Here is a 24419-nt window from a genome sequence, read left to right on the forward strand (position 1 = left end):
AAATTAATCAGTATATCGAATCAAGATTCAGATCGCGTGTCAAACTGCCAACGGCTGAAATCACGTGATTTTGGCGCTCCGAACAGCAGATTCGACACACTGATCTTCATCTGTGCTCCGAATCTTCCTGAAGCAGTGTTTTGAAATCGGCCATCACTAAATAAGTCGTTATTTTGTTTTTGTTTTTTGGCACACCAAAAATATTGAACCACTCTACTCACATGAACCGACTTAAATATGTTTTTTAGTACCTTTATGGATCTTGAGAGTAGGCCTCACGGAGCCATCGGATTTCAACTAAACTATCTTAATTTGTGTTCCGAAGATTAACGAAGGTCTACGGGTGTGGAACGGCATGAGGGTAAGTAATAAATGACAGAATTTTCATTTTTGGGTGAACTAACGTTAACCCTTTAACAATACGAGATCACATGTTATTGCTATGTTTCAGATTGTACTTGCAAAATGTGAAAATTGTGAAATGTCTCAAGAACATGCTGTATTTTGTAATTTTTAAAATGTCAATAATAAAAAAGTGAGATAAATGGTGTCTGAGTGAGAGAAAAGGAGGGGGAGGCTAACTAGTCAAAAACTCTTGCAAAAAAAAAAAAAAAAAAAAACCCTTGGTGGAAAAGAAGAAGAAAAAAACCTAGCCAATGACCTCGATTTGAACAGAAGAAGCTAGCCTCCCTTTGTAAATGAATCGTTGAGACGCACATAAGTTTGAACTGCTCCCGCTAATTATCTAGCAACTAACATTACATTAATTATGGAGGGTAGAGTTAATTATGGAGGGGAGAGATATTGAATATTTAATCACCATTAAATATACCAAGCTATCATTCAAGCAGCAGCTACAAATTTAAAATCAAGGAACACACCACGCCTAAGCTAGCTAGGCTACATCAATCAACTTCACAAAACTGCAAACATGCACTTTTAAATATTCAAATGTTGTTGTTGTTGTTTTTTTTTTTTTCTTCAAATGATTTATATCGTCTTGCTTTATATGCGTAATGTCATTTTCTTAATGTTTTAATAGTGACAAAAAGTTTTAAAGCAAAAACAAACAGTCAAATAGGCTATCTTTGGGAGACTTTATAGCCAGACCTCTACAATTTAGTGTGCCTCCTCTATTTTAAAACCCACCAGACACCACTGCCTTAATGAAGTCACAAATGTTTCTTTAGCTTTTCTTAACTTTTTGAGCCACTGAACTGTATGTCGATAAACGTGTGGTTGATCATAGATAAAGATGCACGATATAGCTGTCCACTGACTAAGATCAATGGTTCGATGCCACTGTTTGTCTGTCATGACCTTAAGACACAGGAGGTGTGCTTTTTTCCTTCACTATATGTCACCCAGCAAGAATAATTAGGTCATGTACTTACATCCATTTTCCTGGCAGACATGTTCTCATCAAAGTGACTTACAACAGAGTGCAAACATTGTGTTTGTGATGATTGCATCAGCAAGTAGACAAGAAGAGCAGCTATCACACCCTTAATCAGTCATTTGTATTGTTTACTTCACTCATATCTTGAATATTTTATCAGCCTGAAGGGGTTTACTTTGCAATAACGACTGGCTAACTGTACATTATTCTGCCTATTAAATGGCTACTCATTAAATAAACAAATATATCTATCAGGATCAAGTATTCCAGAGAGTCATGTATAATTACCATAATCACGCGACTTTGGCAGTTTGTCAAAATGATTCGGAGCAAATGATTAAAGTTGATTAACAAATCATTAAGGTTGAACCACTAGTCACATGAACTGTTTTAAATACGTCTAAATTAATATGTTTAAATTGTTTTGCTGGCAATTCAGGCCTCTCTGAGCCATCGGATTTCATCAAAAATATCTTAATTTGTGTTCCGAAGATGAACGAAGGTCTTACGGGTGTGGAACGGCATGAGGGTGAGTAATTAATGACAGAAATTTCATTTTTGGGTGAACTAACCCTTTAAATACACAGTCTTATACCTTTGTCTCTTTTGTTTAAAGGTGCCCTCGAATGAAAAATTCAATTAGACAAGGGCAGAACGTCTGGATCTGCACAGGTGAATCAACAGACTAGGTAAGCAAGCAAGAACAATAGCGAAAAATGGCAGATGGAGCAATAATAACTGACATGATCCATGATATCATGATATTTTAAGTGATATTTGTAAATTGTCTTTCTAAATGTTTCATTAGCATGTTGCTAATGTACTGTTAAATGTGGTTAAAGTTACCATTGTTTCTTACTGTATTCACGGAGACAAGAGCCGTCGCTATTTTAATTTTTAAACACTTGCAGTCTGTATAATTCATAAACATAAACTTCATTCTTTATAAATCTTTCCAACAGTGTAGCATTAGCCACATAGCACAGTCTCATACTCATTCAGAATCAAATGTAAACAATAATAACAGTATACAATACTCACATAATCCGACGCATGCATGCCACATGCATGCCGAACATTTTGTAAAGATTCATTTGAGGGTAATATTAGCTGCGTAAACTTTGTTTATGCACTGTTTAAGGCAAACGCGATCTCCGTGGGTGGAGAGCACGAGATTTAAAGGGGCCGCACAGCATAAATCGGCTCATATTTAATGATGCCCCAAAATAGGCAGTTAAAAAAATTAATTAAAAAAAGATCTATGGGGTATTTTGAGCTGAAACTTCACAGACACATTCAGGGGACACCTTAGACTTATATTACATCTTATAAAAAACATTCGATGGCACCTTTAATTTTCAAATATGTTTTTGCTTCAAATCAACATAAGGGTCTCTCCCATTGCAATGTCATTCACAATTGCACTATAATGTCTGTGGTTGGTTTATTTAACAAATGTCAGCACAATAGTTCATTTGAACTTTTGCACTCTATTAATGTTCCTGAAACAAAAACAAGTGTATGGCTTTCTTTTGGTCTTCCTGGGGCACAGCATTATAGAGGGCACCTAATGAAAATGACAAATTGCTGAGGACCACAGACACCTAACAGAAGTAAATCGTGACATCTGCGAGGCATGATCATGTTTAGAAAGTCCCAGGGTGTTTCCACTAAAGATTGGCTATCATATACATACAGCACCTCTTAGGCTTTGCGGACAAACAACTGCTTGATATGTAGAGGTAGTCTCTCCATTAAACTCAGGGGGTTGATTCATATTTCCTCCATCATGGAGAGGCAGCTTAAAATTTATACTAATAAACAGTGGGGAGAGCTCAGAATGGACGAGCTCCTTGTCAATATGAAGCTGTCTTCAATTTAAAAAGGATGATGTGAAATTAGATGGCAGGTTGACAGTCCTAAATATGAGTCAACAGAGAGCTGAGAAGATGTTTTTTATTTAATAAGCATGAACTGCAAGCACACCAAGTGAAAAACAAACACACACACACACACACAAAACTGTCATAAATAAAGTGAGGTTCTTGTTAAAAAAGGGCACCTGGTGAAATTTTCTACTGGAAAGGTTACTGGACCATACATGGCCTGGTCATGTTTCTGCCATTGTGTCAAATGACTTTCATTGCCTCCTAATTATATTTGGAAGGGGAGGGAAAATAATAATAATAATATATATTGTATATGAAATACAATATATATAATATAAAGTATAATGATAAAAATTAGGTCACAGTGGTTCATATTCTGCATTCAAGTGTATAAAGATTGCACTACGAATTCTGGGAAATTACACATGAAATGACAAAAAAAAAAAAAAAAAAAATCATGCTTTCTCTGTATGAAGGTCACTTGACACCTGGAGGAGACTGGACCTCATAAAAGTCTTAATGGGAAAAAAAGGGGGGGTTTTGTATTTATTTTTAAAGAAATTCTCTTTCAGCCCCTACTATAAAAGAAATATGAAACTAACTTTTGAGTTCCAGGCTGTGGTCAAGAGTTTTCCTCTACTTTTTCCAAAGGCTTTTCCACTACAGAAGAACTTAAACACAAAATCAAAACAGACTCTATTTACTTTATAGTGCATGTTCCTGATCTTATTGTGAATGAGTTACGGTTCATGTTCCACTGAAGAAGAAAAAATGTTATCTTTACTCATATTTAATAAAAATTGTTTTAGACCACATTTGGTTGCATCCCCTTTTGACCATCCAGTCAATTCCCAATAGGTAGAATCAAGTCTTGGGCTACATTTTGTCTTGTTGAATACCCAATTAAACAGAAATATCACAGTATGTAAATAAAATGTGGAACTTTTTCATTGACTTTAAATAACTCTCTGTATCTCTGAAGTAGTGCAAAAGATTGTGAATTTGTCTCATTTGCTTCATTTGCATGCAGTAGAAGAAGCCGGCACTTGTTCGATGAAACGTAGGCAAGTCTGACTGATTTTAATGTACCTCCTCTCATTGATCAGAACTTCTACAATGGCTTGTGATTACAGCAATGGTTGAGGTCATGGCTCTTTTTTTTTTAATAACCCACAATCATACCATCATTTATGGTAAAAACGCTAGAGAACTCTACTTTTCTAACCTAAGCAAATTATATAGGGAGAACATGACTGAGAAAGCTGTAATCTAAGTTACATTATGAATGAGAGCTATAAAACATATTGTCTTCTACAAAATATAAAAACTCTAAATCATATGTATGAGTACTGAACTGCCTTTTCACCCTATAAAGCCTACTGTATCTACTTAATACACAAATTTTGAAGGCCTCTAAATTATCAACATGATCCAAACTTTGCTGAAAAACCTGTTGTACACAATCTTACATGCCTTCTGTTATCTGGTTTATAGTTTATATTTTTTTAGAAAGTAAAAGGCCTTTTAGTGCAGTTGTAAAAATGTAAAAGATATTTTTTTTTAGCATGTTAAAATGTGAGTATTAAATGATACATCAGGATTTAAGGAAAGTTTATTTCTGTTGTTTAGTCATTACAAAACTATGTGACAGTACTTTTATCTAATCTTAATCTCCTAATCTAAAGGAGTTAAAAGTAAAATTTAAATAAAAATGACATGGCACAAATAAGTTGGAGAAACAGACCATCATTATCCATGTCTAAAGTGCAATATTCAGAGTCATGCAGTCCCTTTGTAAAGTCAAACCAGCATGACAGAGAACAGATAAGAACATCCACTGAAGCAGCAGAACACAGCTCTGTAAACATCATTTATTCATTCATTCAGCAGGACACTCACTGTTCAGGGCAATACTCGAGCTTTAACAGTCAAGTCAATACATAGAGAAATCACACAAAAGACATCAGGTCAAGAAACAAAAAAAAAAGAATAGATGTTAAGGCTAGAGTAATGTTAAGGCTTAATGTTATTCACATCAACCTGTTTGTTTGCAATTATTTTTCATTGAATGACACTGAAACAAATGGAATATATGGTGCAAATTTACATAAAAACTGTAGAAACTTTAAATACGCCATCTGATGATTCCCCTGTCATTTAATGACAAGAAACAACCATCTTATGTATTTATCATAAAAACAGGACAAAATATAGAGTTTACTTGGATTTTATGTTTATACAAAAAAAAGAGACAGAATAGAGGATATAAAAGCTACTTTGGCACAGTAAAAAAAAAAAAAAATATACCCAAAGAAGTACACGTGATGCTCTGCCAGAACTATGTTGAACTTGAAAAAGAAAAAATATTATAAGCAGCACAACATATAAAAGATGGTAATGAAAACTCCCAGATTCGTAGATTACAAAATAATCAGATCATAATAAGTATCTTTATGAAACAAATGCTGTTTCAGGTAAACGCTCAATGTGAAGTAATATTTCATAATAATAGTAATACAAAAAATGTTATGGTCAAAATTTATACCGTTTCATTTTAAGACACAGTGTACAAAAAAAGATGCAGCATTTTTATTATGACGAATGTAGCTGTAGATTTATAGAAGTTCTCTTAAGGGAAGCACACTGTTGCACTGGAAAAAAGAAACCTTGCACTTTATCACCTGAGACTGACAGGCTGCCAATTGTCTAATCGGCTTCCCTGTTAAACAAAGCTAAACTGCATTAAAGTTGAAGGTATTCTGACTCAGTCAACCTGATGTAAATATAAGGCATCTTCTGTCTACGATTACGGTGTGATTTAGTAGAAAAAAAACTCTGACATGGAAGGTCAGTCCAAGCATTAGTTCATTTTGACACATAAACTACCCATTTTCAGCTGGCAGATAAAATAATGAATCCTGAGTGTAACTGTGAAAACAATATTGTGTACAAAAATGACTTGCATCAGTATCTGTGGCTGATATTACAACAGTAACAGCACAGTTGTGTTTTGCAGAGAGAAAGAGCTACAAATAGTTATTTTCATCCACAGCAGGTGACAGTACCTGCAGAAATCCTTTTATCTATGTAGTATCCAATATAAGACTTTCTTTTAGGAGTTTTCACTCAGTCAATCAAAGGCATGCATCTGCAGCATTTGGCCAGCTTGCTTTGGCGTTTCTTCTCCTGGGGTCCGTCGTCCAGCAGACCATCCATATAGTGACCATACTCCTCAATGGCATCTTCCACACGGGTGATATAAAGCCAGGTAAAGATCACTCCAAAAAACTACCAAAAAACAGAAATACTTTTGTTCAACACAAATGAAAAAAACAAATAATCTTTTACTATGTGATCTTTGAAGGGTTTATTGCATGTATTGCCCACTTCAAGTTCCCCACATCATTTCAACTGGACTGAGATCTGGACTTTGATTAGCCCTTTCAAAATCTCAACGGATGACCATTTAGCAAAATTTGTGCAGTCTGTTTCTAATGGTTGCCTGATGCACATTCTCATTAACTGTCACCAGAGACACTTGATGGGGCCCTGAACCATCTGCTTTTGGGGTGAATTTGGTTGGACGGCCTGGCCTGGACATATTGCCAGTGGTTGTACATTATTGTGTGTACAGAAATGGCTTTCCCTTTCAAACGGTATACTTTTGTACCTTATTTACTCCTAAAAGGTGATTAATAGTACCTTAAAGGTACATATTATTACCTTTTGAAAGGATAATACTCCTTTTTTTTTTATACCATTTTTTTTTCAAGCAGATGCAATTTTTTTCCACACACAAAATGGGCATTTCTGTTTATTGAAGCTGTACAAAAAGTGCAATTTGATTAGTTATATCACCTTTTATTCATTGACATTGGTGAAACGCCAACGCAATCTCTTTACTTGGGGTGTACTAACTTTTTCACAGCACTGTGCTAATCTGCACAATTCATTCTGCAGCTATAGCCCACTATTTGTGCAGTAATATAAATCATGTAATAAACATCTGGAATGGTTCACAGTGTGGGGAGACTGACTAATTACTTTGAATCAACTGTGGATCACCATTTACGGGAAAAAAAGTATGTAAATAATTATAGCTTCTCGGTTTCAAGACATTTCTTGTAAAAAAGAAAAAAGTCCCACAAAGTCACTGCTAGAAATTCTACAGTATATCCATGTCTTTCTCAACAATACCTGTGCTCATCACAGATAACACTATCTTCTGACATCATATCCTGTGAAACAGCCTACAGACTGGGACTTTCTGACCTAAAATAAACTTAGCCCTGTACCACTTCCAATGTCCTGGAGCCTTTGTAAGAGAAAAGAATAAATGTATACTTTTTGAGTGCATGATTTTTTTTTTCTGTACTGTTGGGTTATCAAAGTTGCAGCATTATTGAAATGACTACAAAATGGATTAAAAAATGTATGATAATCCACATCTGTGACTGTGGTGTTTTTCGATGCATCAAGGCACCTCTTTAAAACTGGTTAAAATGGGGGGACGCACAACAACAGCTGCACATTAGAGGCTGCTTTTGAAAGTGAGATGGATTTCCAGACTGCTAATTTGTTGAAAACCTGTCTACTCATGGTACTCTTTTGAGAAAAGTTTAAATTCATTCAAACCATGTCTCTAACCAACCTTCATCAGTGCGGAAAACACTTAACGAGGGGATATTATGTAAAGAGGGAATTTAATTACACTGAACTTATGAGTTGGCACAGATAATGATGAATGAAGATGAAATATCTCCAAGAAGCCAAATTCATGCTGTAATTGATAAACATGAATCGGTTTTATTTGAACATAAAAACAACAGGATGGGCCATTATTACACTGTTGATGTAAAATGCGAAAATGAAGAATGGTTTACCAGAAGTGCTAGCTTACACTATAGTAGTTTGACAATAAGCACTGTAGTTTTTGAAAATTAAATCGACAAAACAGAAATAACATTCTTATGGATGGATAGAGAAGAGTTTGTTTTTTTGTTGTAGGCTGTCCAATTAGTTTTTCTTTTCATTCAACAAAGAAAGAGAACAGGATCTCCAGAAAGATTTGATGGGTTTAAAAGTTGTTTTTTCCCCACACAACCCCAACACCCTTGTGAAAACCATTTAAAACTGCAATAATTACTGTCATAACTTCTTCTTCAAACACTTTGAAAGGTTCTTTCAATGAAAGAAAGATGTCATTTTTGTTCTTGACAAGCTTGCAAGGGATAAGAGCATGTATGTTTTAAGAAATTGCATCATTTGAAATATTACAATGAATTATGCAAGCAATCTAAACCTTCTTTTCTGATAAGCACGAGTCTTACCTGAGGTAATAGGATGCCAAGAAGAAGTCCAGCCATGATTGTATAGTTGTCCATGAACCAAATAAAGACTGCATCAGTGCAACCGCGGATGTAGATGGCATCTATATTTTCTAGCCTCTGTGGGCAAAGGTCAGGTCAGAGAAAGAGAGGTCATATTCAAAGGTCATCTTTTCATTATTCAATTCTAAGAGTCAAAAAACTGCCTTCTTTGCATCTCTTATAAACAAAACAATGTTGTGAAGTAATGGATGTGTTCAGAGATGCAAATGTATTGAGATAATTGGATGCTATTATAAGGCAGATTATCATTCATCTGTGCATGCTGCGTAACCTCACAGCCTGTTAAAATTCAGAAGGGGTTCTCATTGCTCTTCCCAGATGATATGATTACTGATCAGACCTTTGACCCCTCCAAATGACTGTATTTATACCAGGTCAATCGACACAGGACACAGAGCACTTTTCAAATATCAGAATGTACTTAAAAGCTTCTCTAACTTCTTTCGTTCACAAAAGCAGATCTAACCAAAACATCGTCAGACATAGAAATAGAGGTGATCAGGGAACATACCTCTTTACCCAGGGTCTGGTATCCACACATCGTATTAACAACTTCAGAAGGCTGTAATACACAAGCAAATGCAGTCTTACCATTTTCATAGAAGTAGCAAAATATTTCCTGCATGTCCCTTAAAAAGTAAGATTGCAAACAGATCTGGCAAACCTATGGTGGAAAAAAAACTTGATATTCTCAAGTCGGATCATAGATATGAAATTAGCCTACTCTCATCATAACAGTTTTCCATTTTACTAGTTTTGATCCCTGTTTTGTCATTGTAATTTACAGAGGTTTTAGTCAAACTAATGTAGTGCTAAGAATACTAAGCTTTATAAATGAAGCTGAAATCATTCTGCGAGTAACTGTACACATGCTGATTATTTAAATGGATAGTTCACCCAAGAATGAATATTCAGACATTAACTATTCATCCTAAGGTCATGCTTAATCCGACTTTTGGTTATTCTTTGGTTGAATCACCAATGAATTTAATTTTAATGATATCTGAGAGATTTCTGTTCCTCCATTGAAAGTTAAAGTAACTTTCAATCAATGTTCATCATATAAAAGAGATCAAGTCTCTTCAGAAGATGTGGATTAAACCACTTGATTAATATCCGTTTCTTTTACGAACTCCTTATGAACTTTGTAAAGAGTCAAAGTTTTGGTTGCATAGACTTTTAATGGAGAGACATAAATATCTCAGATTTCATTAAAAAGATTTTTATTTGTGCTTTAAAGATGAACCAAAGTCTTATGGGTTTGGAGCGAAATAAGGTTGAGTAAATGATAACAGAATTTTCATTTTTGGGTGAACTATCTCTTTAAAATCAGTGTGACATGAACTTATTAAAATGGAAAAGGTTCCCAATATAGATTTTCCAGACTACATGAAAATGTAGTTTGTTTGCCTGAAAGCCAGAAAGAGCTGATGACAGGACCAATTTACATTTAAAATGACAAGCACATCAGGAGACAACCCAAAAAGACAAACTGATAAGTGGATTGAGAATGTGACAATTTCATGCATCCTTGGAGCAACAAATTCAGCTCAAGGGAATGTAAAAAAACAGGAATATAAGGTTAGGTTAAGCTAAAAATTCCTTTAAATAATATGTGAGTTTTATTAACATGAGGTTCACAAACAAAGAGGCAGATAATTTAACAAGATTTTGTATCTTAGAAGATAAGCACACACTTGTAACCAAGACACCTTGAAGAAATGCAGCCAAAATGGCCTGACTGTGATATCAAGGCACCATGCCTTAAGATAATAAACTTAATAACTTAGGAAAAACATAGCAAATTAGATATTATTGCTTTCTTTATTCAGTTTGTTAGATGGTTAACAGTACATAAATATATTAAGAGAATCAGAGGTGAGAATCAAATGTTGTTGACTCTTTGATATCAATACATAAAAGCCTGCATTGTTTGATCAATATATATGCATTGGTATTTTTATATTTGGAAAATACATCTGCCATAATATTAATATATGTTCCTACTATACTTTGAGCTGCGGTATAAGGTTTTCTTATATTATAATCTGGTTAGAAGCAAAGAACCAACAATGAACAAACTGATCTCCATCAGTCTTAATTAAGTGGGATTAAAGATCATTTCTTTGGTAATGTCATCAAATTAGATTCTGATATTCCATTTCAGACAAAACATTCTGATGTAATCTTCACATATAGAAAGCATTTTGGTGCACTGCTTTGTCTTAGACTGAAGTAATGATGAGATAATGCTTGTCCACAGGTAATCTGCACACAGCTGGATGTTGGCAAACAAACTCTGTGCTAGTTTCAAAACTAATGAAAAATGAATGTCCTTTTGACTGCAAGACCTACTTTAGTATTGTATTTCAAAGGAGCTATTTTTCAACTGTCCTATGCAACTCCAAAAAATGAACTCTTTTAATATTCAGGTGAATCTAATATCAAACTGCTGGGTCATGTTACTAACGTTCTGGCCTAAGTTGGGAATGTTTGACAAGAAAATAAATATGCAAGATACAAACTAACAAAAATAGCAATCATCTTTATCGTCACATGGTGTAACAATGTCTGACTAAAAATCGTGCAAATAGGTCTTTACTGTTATGATTTTTCTTAATTTGTGGAATACAAAAAAAGATTTCTTGAAAAATTGCCTTTTTTTTCTATACAATGAAAGCGAATGGAATCTAATGGTGTTTGAAAACCAAAAATCATCAAATTATCTTCTTTTATGTTCCACAGAAGAAAGAAAAACATACAGGTTTGAAACGACATGAGGAAGAGTAAATTATGACAGAATAATCAACATTATTAGAACTATGTGAACTATCTCTTTAACTAACAAAAGTCAGGTCCCTTCCACCGGTAAGTGACATCATTTTTGGCACAACAATAGCAGCACAAACATTCCACCCTAAATTGACACTCATGTAAGCGAACTCTCAATCCCTCATTGAACTATGGTTAACTCAAGCCCTATATTTCCATTCTGTTAGACAGTTTGTTCATGTTATTGCCATTGTGGAAATAACCAAGCTATCAATCAGTGCTTCATCAGAGCATATTTTCGAAAGACGGGTACCCTTTTATAGAAATACTTCTTAAAATGCAACACAAGAATATTCACTTTTAGCAGTTACAGATTTCAAAAGATATACAAAACAGGAATGACCCAGATAACGCAGGATCATTATGAGCTCAACGTTTCCATAAATGAACAAAATGTAAAGCAAAGCAACTGGCTGTTATGGAAACTGGAAAACCTGAGAAGAAAGAAGAATTCTCAAATTTCTAAAATATGTCATGGACAAAGTTCCTTCCTAATTCACTGGATGTAGTGGCATTATTTTTGTACGTGTAAAACTCAGCATGTGACAGTTAATTGTGTAACTGAAAAAATGAGCAGAGCTTAAATGGGACAACAAAACTAGCTGAGGAATGCTGAAACACAAAGTGATCACTTCTTCCTTTTATGCGTTTCATCTTTGCCCTTTATGTCTCCTTTCAGGTAAGCAAACAGTAACCTCATGAAAGACTCAATTATAAAAGCAATAAATGCTTTTGGTTACCAAGTGAACCAGGGCTGGTCTAAATTTAAAATTTAATTTAATTACCCTAGGATTATATTTAGTTAACAGAAGAATGATTTATTTACGTTGTTCGACAAAGTGGTGCAGTTGGCATGTCCAGATTTTGCAGAGTTAGTTGCATTTCTGGGTCAACATATTTTGTTGATCCTGAAACTACATTCCTGTCTGAAAATGTAATCCTAACCATATCCCTACTCCTAACTAACACTACCAATAACTTATCCCTATAATCAGAGGGAAATGATAGGTGAATAACACTGATGTAGAAGCACCTAACCCTGGTTGTAACCCTAAACTTGACAAAAACTGTAAAATTGTCCCTCAAGTCTGATTAGAATGTTGATGCTGATCCAGGAACATGTTGCACTTGGTGAAAACAGGTTCTGTGTGCAGTTGACAGCAGCAGCTGTATTAAAGCATTAGTTCACCCCAAAGGCAGTCAATGGAGGGACAGATATCTCTCAGATTTCATCAAAAAGATACAAATTTGTGTTCTGAAGATGAACAAAAGTCTTAAATGTTTAGAACGATATGAGGGTGAGTAATTAAAGACAGAATTTTAATTTTAGGGTGAACTAACCACTTAAAGTTTACAGATATACCAACGCTATCTCATGACCAATTCGTACGTAATTTACGAGGTGGCTAATACACGAATTCGTACAACCTCACTCGTACGAATTCATACAATCTGTCTAAACCCCAGTGACGGGTAGGTTTAGGGGTGGGGTTTGGGGTAGGTCATTTGTACGAATTCATACGAATTTGGCAACTCGTACAATATGTACGAATTAGCAAAAAACGTATGAATTTGTACGAATTCGTATGATTTAGCCACCCCATAAAATATGTCATGAGATCGGGTTGGATATACAGCAGTATATGTGTATGAAACATCTGTAAAAAGATTCTGGAGATAATGGCATTGTGGGAAACATGCTTTAGCAATATTCTAACCTAATCATCTGTGAAATATTAATAGGATACCAAATGAATTCATGATTTTTTAACTAGCTTTAGACATACAGCTTGCCTACTTGATTAAATGTGTACACTATCATTCAAAAGTTTGGGAATTAGTTAAGATTTGTTTGAAAGCAGACTTCTCTTAAATGTTTTTGAAAGAAGTCTCTTATGCTCACTGAGTCTGCACAGTAAAACAATATTATTGAAATATTTTTACAAATTTAAAACAACTGTTTCCTATTTTAATATATTTTAAAATGTAATATATTCCTGTGATGACAAAGCTGCCATTACTCCAGTCTTCAATGTCACATGATCCTTCAGAATTCATTCTAATATGATGATTTGGTGCTAAAGAAACATTTATTATTATTATTATCAATGTTGAAAAAAATTCAATTTTCAAATTTTTGAATAAAAAATTCAAAAGAACAGTATTTATTTGAAATAGAAATCTTTACTAACAATTTTAAATACCAAACATTTGAAAGGTAAAGTGGAATGTGCTTTATGGACTCTTCTTGCAAGAGTTGTGTTAAACAGCAAACAAAACGTGTGTTATGTGTGTATAGGTTTACACTGCAAGAGGAATGAAAAAATATTCATTAGACAAACCTTGACAATACAGCAGGTGTATGGCACTCCACACGCTAGTGGACCAGGAGCAGAGCAATTATGATACATGTTCACCTGCCAGTCCGAGTACCCCTTTCCCCCACAACACTTGAACTGGAAAAACAAGAATCGAAGCAGTAAAACCACTTATCAATGGAAATGCCAGCATAGCTTCGGAGGAAGACCATTATTTTTGGTAAAGCTGGTTGTTTTCTCATCTAGCACTGCTAAAGATCTGTTGAGACTATGCTGTGGTAGAACACAGTGATACATAAGACCATTGGAAGAATATTTGTACATTGCATTTGTGCAAATGGTTGGATACTGGTTGAATTTTTTAGCATTTCATCTGCTAAATTGCACCTAGGTTGACAGGGCATGAAACATGAGAGGTTAATGAATATTCTGAGCTGCTCTGTATTCATTTATTGAGCCAACAGCTTTCAGAGAACAAGCATGAATAAATATAAGGCTCCTGTCTTCCCTCACTGAATGGCACAATTCATATTCTAGCCCCTTAGCTCATTTAAATGGCAGTGAATAACATTTGAGGAAATTACTGAAGCAATTGGTTGATTCCCTCAAAAGAAGCACATCTTTACTGATGTACAAGAATTATATGACAATCAGCAAAGAGCATAATTGTGTGATATCCAATAGCAGAAGGCAAACAGAAATTAATGCAGCGTGGGATGTCAGCCATAAAACAAATAAATGAGGAATGACCAGGACCCCTCTGGGAATGAAGCCACTCTCCACATCAGCCTGACAGAAAACACTGACTGTGTTCCGATTCACAGGCTCCTGTGCAGTGTTCACTGCTCAATACTGAGAATGGGAGATCTGCAGAAATTCACTTCACTTGACAAACTGAGCGGTCTTTAATTGATCAAAAATATATAAAATACAGCCAAGTGAATTTATATAAAATATGCATTATTTTAAAATCATTGTTCTTATATTTTATATTACTGTTGAAATGAAAATGTGATTCAGTAAATGTAATTAATGTTTCTTACATAATTTTTTTTATGTGACCTTATTTAATGTTACTGTAATAGTTTTTTTCAGGCAGTTTATAACCTTTGAACAACGTAGAAACTATCCCAAAGACAACTTAAACAAATGCTCTGGGTGTGGTTGTGTATTTGAAGATCTGGCAGACATTCTCATGCACTTGAATGCACTCAGAGCCACTGGGCTCTTAGAAACTGTTGCCATTAAAATGCCTATGCATTGAAAGTTTTGTAGATGTGTCTGCTAGGTGTCTAAAATTCCAAGTAGAGCTCTTTAAATGGACTGTTTCTACAAAGTCTAAATTCTCATAATTGATAGGGCTTTCAAAGGATCACAGTTTGTCTGTATATGGTGGAACGGCTTATTTACTCTAGGTCTTTATATAAATTTCCTTTTTTATCATTGTCCAGGTCTTTTTTTTATTTTCCACACATAAAAGTAAATACAAAGACATTTCTAAAGCAAATGGTTAATCTCATCAGGAATTGTTGTTACCTAATTTATGGTCATTAAAACCCACCCAACTACAGTATAAAAGGGACATCTGAATTATCACTACATTTGAGTTGGATTACAGGGCCCTATGATTTTCATGATAAAGCTGAATGTCAGGGAATTTAGACATTTTTGGATTAATAAGTCAAAAGTAATACTGTACACTTAATAAAATTCATAATCAACCAACATTTTTTTTAAAACAAAAGGTATTCACTACAAACCACCAAAATAATTTCACATTTATTTGAAAAATGCAATATTTGTTGCAAAAAGAAATGGTTGTATTTTCATTTTATTACATTTTTAAAAGATTTACTGAATTGTTAGGTTTTATGATTAATTTGAATTAAATCTTAAATTTGTATTAAATCATAAAATCCAGGAAAATTAAAAAACAATACAATGGAATTCAGGCAAAAACACCACCACCACAGATTTCATATGGCCATAGTATTGTTACAATTTTAATAATTATTAAATTCAATTGATTAGCTATGCCTTATGATGAAGAATCATCTTTTATTAAAAAGATTTATTAATTAAAAAATATTAATTAAAACCATTAAAATGGAATCCAGAAAAAAAATGGATTTAGTTTACCAGCTTCTTTTTAAAAATGAGTATAATAAATTAACTTATTAATGAATGCAGAGAGGTCTGGATCGTGCTCCATGATATAAATCTCTTACCGTACTCTGAACAAAGTCCATGATGTTTTTGAAATCAAGGTCATCATAGTAATTCACCATGCCTTTACGAATGTTTTTGTTGAGCAGGTCCACTGTCTATTGGACAAAGGAAGGTCGGTGTTATAACAGGAAGATGTTGCTTTTGCAACAAAATTTCATATGTACAATTTCTTATAAACATGGGAGGCCTTTGTTGTTCCTCTGATCTGTTTTTGAAGCACTTAGAAATAACAGTAGAATCTGAGGACTGGTACAATTAGGTTCTTAAGAAATAAGACTGAAATTAAGTTCACAATGATGGTAATGCTCTGGCAACAAAATTATTTTGTTAATGATTGCTGAAGTGTCAAGAAGCAAAACAAATTTCACTCCCAGCTGACGATGAAATACAACCTAATCGAATCTGAAAACAGTCATGACCCAGCGACCATGTAACAGTACTCACAATGATCTTTTTCACATTAGCATGGATATAGCATGAATAACAAAGAAACTGCCAACAATTACTGTCACACTGCATGGCTAAATAGTACTATTAGAACTGTATATATCTGTATAATCTGTATATACTAAAATTACTTTTTACAAGTACATAGAAAAACGTTTTTCTATAATTAACGAGTCTAATTATAAAGGCAGGAATCTCACACATTTGTCAAGAACATCATACAACAAACAAATAAGAAAAGAAAAAAATCAGTGATAAAAATGATTGTACCTGAGTCCTAAAGATCAGAGCAACAATCCCACCGACAAGCTCCAAAATGAGACAAAGAGCCAGCATGTAAAGAAACTGCAAGGCAAGAGTAAACAGTGGATCTCAAGTGAAACAGAGACAAGGGCAAATTACTCAGAATCAAATTAAACAACTGTCGCACACCTCAATTTCTGCCCTACTTGGGCAGTGTGTCCATCTGTGCGTGTACAGACATTTTCACAAGGCAGATGAAGCAGTGTATACAAATAGCTCATAACATGATTCAATTCCCATCATCTTGTTTCTTTGCTATTGTGTCCATCCTTACAACATTTCTTTCTTCTGTGGGATGCAAAAGATATTTTGAAAATGTTTTTGTCCATATAATGATGACAACACTGGACATTGACTTTCAATATATGGACAAAAACAAGACACGTTCTTTTGTGTCATAGAGATTTGGAATGTCATGAGGGTGAGTAAGTAATGACTGGATTTACATTCTTGGGTAAACTACCCCTTTAAGCTTATAATATTTTTCTGTTTGCCCCCTTCAAAAAGCATCATTATAAAGAATAAAATATGAAGTGTTTTGTGCAGCAAATCAATATGATTTACATAAGCGATATGCTGAAGTACAGCATTTGTGATGTAGAGGACACTACTATATGTCTAATGGAAAAAAGAAAACTTACCACTTTGAGAAGGCACAAGTTGTCTCTGAGAGACGCCAGAACCCCGATGAAGGAGACAATGAACATGATCACACCGAGCACAATGAGGATAATGGCGGGAGCCAGGAACACTCCTTCCAGCGTTTTGTACCGTTGCCTCTCCACCTCTGCATAGATGCCGATGGCCAAAATAAAGCCCCCTATCAACTGAAATGATGCATAATAATGGAATTAATGCAAAATTAGATTACAGATGGAATGATCAACACTATTTCAGTGACATTAGTACCTTTAAAAAGGCACATGTGTCAAAAACAATACAAAAGATTTAGTCAGGGCCTCAAGAAGTCTAAAAAGGATGGTCATTATTGAACCTAGGAGTATTTTAGTTTTTCATATTTAATGTATTATGATTAAAACAAGAGCAAAGTATAGCTATTTGAAACTGTGACTTCCTTGAATCTTAATGGCTCCCTGATGCACAGAGTGTGATTTCCATTTAAAGATATTCTAAATGATTATCATACTCTGTACTGATCCGAGCTGTAGTTGACTAATTAAAGAATTAAAGCATGTAGTTTTAACCCCAAAGCATTTCTGTGTCAGGATGAAGAGAAGTAGAAATTAGATGTAGGAGAAGCAGTGTTGAGGGTAACACATTACAAGTAATGCAAGTAATCAGATTACTTTTCTCAAGTAACTAGTAAAGTAACACATTACTTTTAAATTTAAGAGAGACAATATTGTATAGTATATATAGTCGTATAGTAAATATAGTTACTTTTTCAAATAAGTAATGCAAGTTACTTTTTCCCATTTATTGACTGACACCTCTCCTGTCCCCATCTTGAGAGAAATCAGGAGTAAGTGCAGAGGCATTGTGTGTGCTGTGCGAACATGATGGTTATTCCAGACTAGCTCTAATGTGAGAATGCATTGAACTCGTTTCGCTTGCACAAAAAAATATTCATTTTTCCTCAAAATCAATAAAAACAGTGAAATGCAACTCTGAATATTACACAAACCCACAATAATTAAATGTTAAATATACTTTATGTATTTAATCTCACTTTGTTAAATCAATGTCTTTGCTGCTTATCTTCTATGATCCAATTCAACCATACTAATAAGCGAAAATGACTAAAGATAAAAATCACATTTATGTTTCATTCTTTTGTGTTTATTATTAAGTAAGAGTTTTGAACTTTCTTCTCCTGCATCCTATTCTTCTGCAATCCAGAATGTCGGCACAGATGAAAGGTTTGTTTGAGCTGTGCCCTCTACTGTACAGGTGTGATTTTGCACTTCCTTCAGCCTGAGGCTTATTTATTTCACTTTTGGTGTGAAAGGGCCTTTACATCTGCCAAAAACAATATATATTTAAAAAACAAACAAACAGCCCAGAGTAAAAGTAACATAAAAGTAATGTAACACATTACTTTACATAAAAAATAACTAATTAGTTACCTTTTTAGGAAGTAATGTAATATTGTAAGGCATTAATTTGAAAAGTAACTTTCCCCAACACTGAGGAGAAACAGATAAGTTGTGCAAAAGTGACAAAGAACAGCAAATGCACTTTTGCAACCCAGAGAAATAAACACTGAGATCCAGTGACATGGCTTAATGGCATAATTAAATAATAACCATTATAATGCTAGCCTGGAAATTGCAGCAAAACCACTTCATGCCTGTTAACTCATTGTGTGTGTGAACATGTCTGCGTGCATATGGCCTTTACAACAAATTTGTTGTGCCAATGCATTCCTTCTGTTTCTGGACTTCCTTTTACACCAGGATATAGCCTTTATGGATAAGTAGTAGTAATCTTCTTCCTTAAATAGAGAGGCATAATCGGTATATACTAGGGACTAAAATCATTGCCAGTGCATCAATAATAATATATTAAAAATGGTGTATAAATCACTAATTGTTCTGAAATGATACTGTACTGTTCAACAGTACAGCGGATCAAATTTCAGTCGGAGGCTGCAGCTAAATTGTATGAATGTGAGGGGGTGTAAACAGGTCAAACTGGACTAATTACAAAGTAAACGACTCACCCACTCAGACCACTTTAATCGCATCCAAATTGAAATGAAATTGAAACACAAAATGGTCTGTGAGTAATCCAGTTTTTAGTAACAGTCCACTCAGGTTGGTTAAATTAAAGCTTTACCTCCACGTCTGACAACATCATTAGTTTAGGACTAATGGGTGCTAAAATAAGAAGGTGGCCATTGTTGAAGCAATATAAAAACATTATCTTAGTCTCTTATATGTGCTCAAAAGTTGCATTTTGATTGTTTATATTGCACTAATATTGGCTCTCATTCATGAAACATTCGTAAATATACGAGTAAACATGTGAGTGATTTGCGCGTAAAGAGACCTTCCCGAAAACTCTTCTCCTGATTCACAAATGCTTCGTAAACGTCAGATGTGATAGTGAAATGTGTGTGTGTGTGTGTGTGTGTGTTAATGAATTACAATCAGTCGTAAATGGGACGCGCGTGCACGCTCATTCTCAATTACCTTAAATCCCGCCCATTAAATCCGACTCTCAACTATATATGGGCATCATATTATGACACCAAATGAAGGATTTTGGCTATTTTATAGGAAACAATTTCCATAACAATTAATAGGACATTAGTTTGCCCACCCTATTGAAATCAATTAATTATTTGATTAAAGTGCTCCGTTTGCAGATGCTATTACTGGCTCTCACAATAAAAGTAAAAGGAAAAAACGTATGTAATTACTATATATAATATTTTTTCAAATTGCTGTGTAAATATGTACCTTATTAAGGTGAATTAAATGCAGCCTTATTAATGAGCAAAACGATGTTAAACGCACTATTTACCCGTGGCTGGGAGCAGGTGTAGATTTCTTTCGTACCAACTAACAATACAAACATTTTAATGAATCCGAAAATTTACGCCAGAACCACTTTACACACGATTTACACAAAAAATCATTCTGCTCGTGTTTCATGAATGAGACCCATTGTGAAATATTACTATAATTATGAGAATTACAAAATAACTCTTCAGTGTCACATGATCCTTCATAAATCATTTATAGTGCTGAACATTTCTTATTATCAACGTCGAAAACAGTTGTGCTGCGTAATATTTTTGTGGAAACCATGATACCTTTTTTGTCAGGATTCTTAGAAAGATCAAAAGAACAGCATCTATTTGAAACAGAAATCTTTTGAAATCTTGATACTGATAGACTGAAAGAGAAACAAAAAAATGCCTTTATGTTAAGGTCACTCAGTAAGGTTTCAAATGCCTCTTGGGAAATTCCAAGAACAGTTCGAGACCACCACCACCTCATTTCAACAGAAGCTTGTTCTATCTGGGTGGTCAGAGTTACTTATAATTAATTTATTTTCATGTACCTTTATTCCAAACTGCATTGCTTAAACATTTTTATTACTTAAAAAGGTATAAGAAAACAAAGATCATCTTTATAGCAATTTACAAAATATCTAGCACAGAGGTCTTCAACCCTGCTTGGTCCTCCAAAATTTATTCCCAACCTACTTCAGCACACCTGCCTGTGTGTTTTCAAGCGATCCTGAACAGCTCAATTCGCCGCTTCAGGTGTGTTTGATTAGGGTTGGATTAGGGTTGCTCATTTACATGACAATGGCGTTTTGGGGCCCTGAAATCATAAACTTTTGAAAAAGGGTTGTAAAGTGCAAGTTTTTGAAAACAATACTGTTATCATCTGTGTAAACTGTAAAAATGTGAATTTGTGAAAACAGTGACGTCATGCTCATGTGTATTACATGTTCAGTCTATAGGCACGTAGTGTTTCTTTACAAAGGGACATTACGAACTACTGGCTTGCTTTAATACAGATTTTTTAGGCATTTTCGCGGACATGTGTGAACGGGAATCATTTTGACAAAGTACGTGAAAAATGCAAAAGGAAAGCTTTTCCGTTTTTAGTACATCATTGTTGTGTAAACATACACTAAACTCTGCAGGGCAGTGAGTCACCAGGAGCAGTGTTGAAGACCTCTGGTCTACCACTTACATCTGCATTTCAGAACTGTTTCAGTAAAGTAAGCACCTTCAACCTCTTCAAGTCAAGCAAGTTGTATGCACAAAAAATAAAAGACCAATCAACATGAGTGCACAATATTCAACAGAGATGGTAAGAACAGATGTACGCCCTTGCCTTTGTGAGCAGAATAGCCATCCACACATAATAATTCACCCTTGCAGCCTTGTGTGAAGCACGTGCACCAGGTTTTTTGTGAAAGCCCTGATGAGAGCAGCACAAAGTGTGCGCAGGTCAGCCAGCACTGTAATACTGCTGCCAATGGGCCACCAAGAGGCTCGCCTGGTGGCATAATGGTCTGAAATAGCATCCTGTGGGGCCCATTGTTTATGCTGTCAGTGTGATGGATTCAACATGTGCAGTCCTGCTCTTGACAGAAAGCTATGAGAGAAGCACAATGGTGCAGCCCATAGCATTTCAAACCTCTGCTGCCACGAAGAGTGCCTTTGACACTAGCCCTTTTCTCACAATAATCTATTTTAAATACCAATAATGGATGAGAGTAAAGATAACAGAATGTTATGCCATGACAGTGGCTCAAACTTGAATAATACTACAATGAATAGGGTTAGGCATATGAAATAGCATATGAAACGGTATTATCAAAGCATTTGCATATCAAGCGGAATTAAAGCATAAATAACACATTATATATCAAATTAATGCCACGAATGTGAAATGCATAGAAAAGATTATTATAAACATGACACAAATGGATGACACCAAATAATATGATGCAAAAAAATAAAAATAAAGAACACCAAATGTGGAGAAGAGAAACAAAATTAAGCTGAACAATAGGAACAAACATAGTGACTGTAATTTGTAACTTAATTTATGCTAAGAATTTTAATCAGATCTGAGTCTGAACGGTTTTAAAATTTAAAACTGCAAATATAAGGGCTTATGTAACCCCAAATGACTCTCTAGTTTATTTTTAGTAAGTCACAGTTTGACAACAGTAAATAAGAGTATTACATAACTTGAGAACCAAAATACAACAAGCTTGATAAAGTTTTGCATTAAAAGCACTAGAATAGAATATTCACTAATGGCTTGTACACGTATCTGTATGGTTATATGTATCTAGACAATATATTAAAGGATCAACCATTCAGGACACATACAAACTATTTTTAAAACTTTCAACCGATTTAAAGTACAAGGCAATCCAGGACAAACCTTCACCACCCCTGCACTACTGGATAAGTAAAGGTATCACAACAGACTGTTATCTATAATCATTTTATATTGTTTATAATATAATAAGAGCTATAAGTTAGATTTTATAATCCTATAAAGCATACCCAGAGGATTTATCCTACTATTCAGTCTTATGGTGAACAAAACTGCTCTCTGACCATAAAAATAAAGGTCTTACATATCAAGCAAACACCATACTAAAGACATCAAAAAGGATACTGCTCATATAGGTGGGAAAGAGTCCTCAAGTGGTAAATTCTTAAAGAACTTACATTCAACAATGTATGTTGCTCAACTTGAGCTGAGTGACTATGTGCTATAATATGAAATATTAATGATGGCTTTCACAGTATGACTGCACAGTGCACAGTATTTTGGTCATGTGATTGCCATAATGCAATCAATAACAGAAGCAAGGGCACCACAAGCCACTAACATTACCCTGTTTCGGTTTCTATCTACTTCTCTCAAATGGAAATGTTATTTACTTGTTGTTTTGTGCCCAAAAGTACAAGAAAAGTGTTTAACTATTTAAATTATTTATCTACTTTAATTAGTCATTACTTATTATTTCCGCTTAGTGTTTTCTACAGCGGAAATATTTATTAATAAATGAATTAATAAACACATGCAACGTCGTAAAAACATTTGATGTTTTCAACAGCAAGTTACTCTACTAAAGAGATTATTCAGTAACAAACTCTTAATCCCACAGTACAGTAGGAGGGTGGGGTCAAGAGCACTGTAACAGGTTAATAGGTGTGATCTTAACATAATTAAAATATATAAACATGCTCAAATGTTACTTCTAGCAGACTTCTTATATCCAACTATAATGTTTGCCTTCTCTCTGTTCTTTCCGACTTTTTAAACCGCTCATTTGCTGACGTAGCCTAATGGATTTATCACACCGATCTATTTCATGAGAGAGAAAAACAATCAAACTCACCCAGAAAATTGTTGCATATACGATTAACGAGAACTTGAGAAAGATGTACGAGCACCTATCGCAATATCGGACTTCATTTGACATGTTAAAACCGTATTTAAAAAACGTATAAAACGTTCCCGTATACACTTCCTGATTTGTTTGTATCGTCTACCTGAGTGAGCAGAGCACGCGCTCCATTATCACTCACGCCGACTAGAATTACAATATTTTGATTGATGGGTGCTTTGTCCAATGGGAGAGCGGGATTTCACATAGCATAGAGTTTATTGTTTTGTAGTTCTCAATGACATGCTTACTTTTTTAACACTAGTTACAGTTAACATGAAAAAAAAGAAGAAAAAAAAAGTAACCCATTAAAGCAAATCACATTTAATTTATATATATATATATATATATATATATATATATATATATATATATATATATATATATATATATATATATATATATAGCTATACACACACTGCCAGGGGTGGTTTTGGACGATATCAGCATAAATCCTTATAATTTTTTTGGTGCAAATACATTTAAGTAACTTTACATTATATTTGAAGACTTTTCATTTTGATTACATAATAATGGCAATATATACATGCCTCTTTGCCAGCTGTGATGCCTGGTTACTGGTCAGGTTTGTAAAAGATTTTTGGGTCAGCACACCTTAATAGCTTCAACAATTGATTGCCAAATAAGTTTAGAATACAATGAACCAATCAGAACCCAGTTTTTGGTCAGACAGCTGCTAATGGTGGAT

General features: G+C 34.4%; 1 protein-coding gene across 1 annotated transcript; it reads right to left on the reverse strand.

Moving 5' to 3' along the window:
• Positions 1-5372: 5372 nt before the first annotated feature.
• On the reverse strand, positions 5373-23844 carry tspan15 (tetraspanin 15). The gene is made up of 8 exons (XM_067386188.1): positions 23663-23844; positions 17449-17634; positions 16775-16849; positions 16057-16152; positions 13853-13966; positions 9190-9240; positions 8619-8735; positions 5373-6576 (listed from the first exon to the last, which is right to left on the reverse strand). The coding sequence occupies exons 1-8, from the start codon at positions 23744-23746 to the stop codon at positions 6415-6417; spliced, it is 885 nt and encodes a 294-aa protein (XP_067242289.1). The 5' UTR covers positions 23747-23844; the 3' UTR covers positions 5373-6414.
• Between the last annotated feature and the right edge of the window lie 575 nt (positions 23845-24419).

This window comes from Chanodichthys erythropterus, chromosome 5, assembly GCF_024489055.1.
Source record: "Chanodichthys erythropterus isolate Z2021 chromosome 5, ASM2448905v1, whole genome shotgun sequence".
Taxonomy (NCBI): Eukaryota; Metazoa; Chordata; class Actinopteri; order Cypriniformes; family Xenocyprididae; genus Chanodichthys; species Chanodichthys erythropterus.

Coding starts and splice junctions, on each gene's coding strand:
- tspan15 (XM_067386188.1), bottom strand. CDS start 23,746: ATGTCAAATGAAGTCCGATATTGCGATAGGTGCTCGTACATCTTTCTC. Junction 16,153..16,774: donor CTCTGATCTTTAGGACTCAG/GTACAATCATTT, acceptor TTTGTCCAATAG/ACAGTGGACCTGCTCAACAA. Junction 13,967..16,056: donor TGGACTTTGTTCAGAGTACG/GTAAGAGATTTA, acceptor TTGTTTTTCCAG/TTCAAGTGTTGTGGGGGAAA.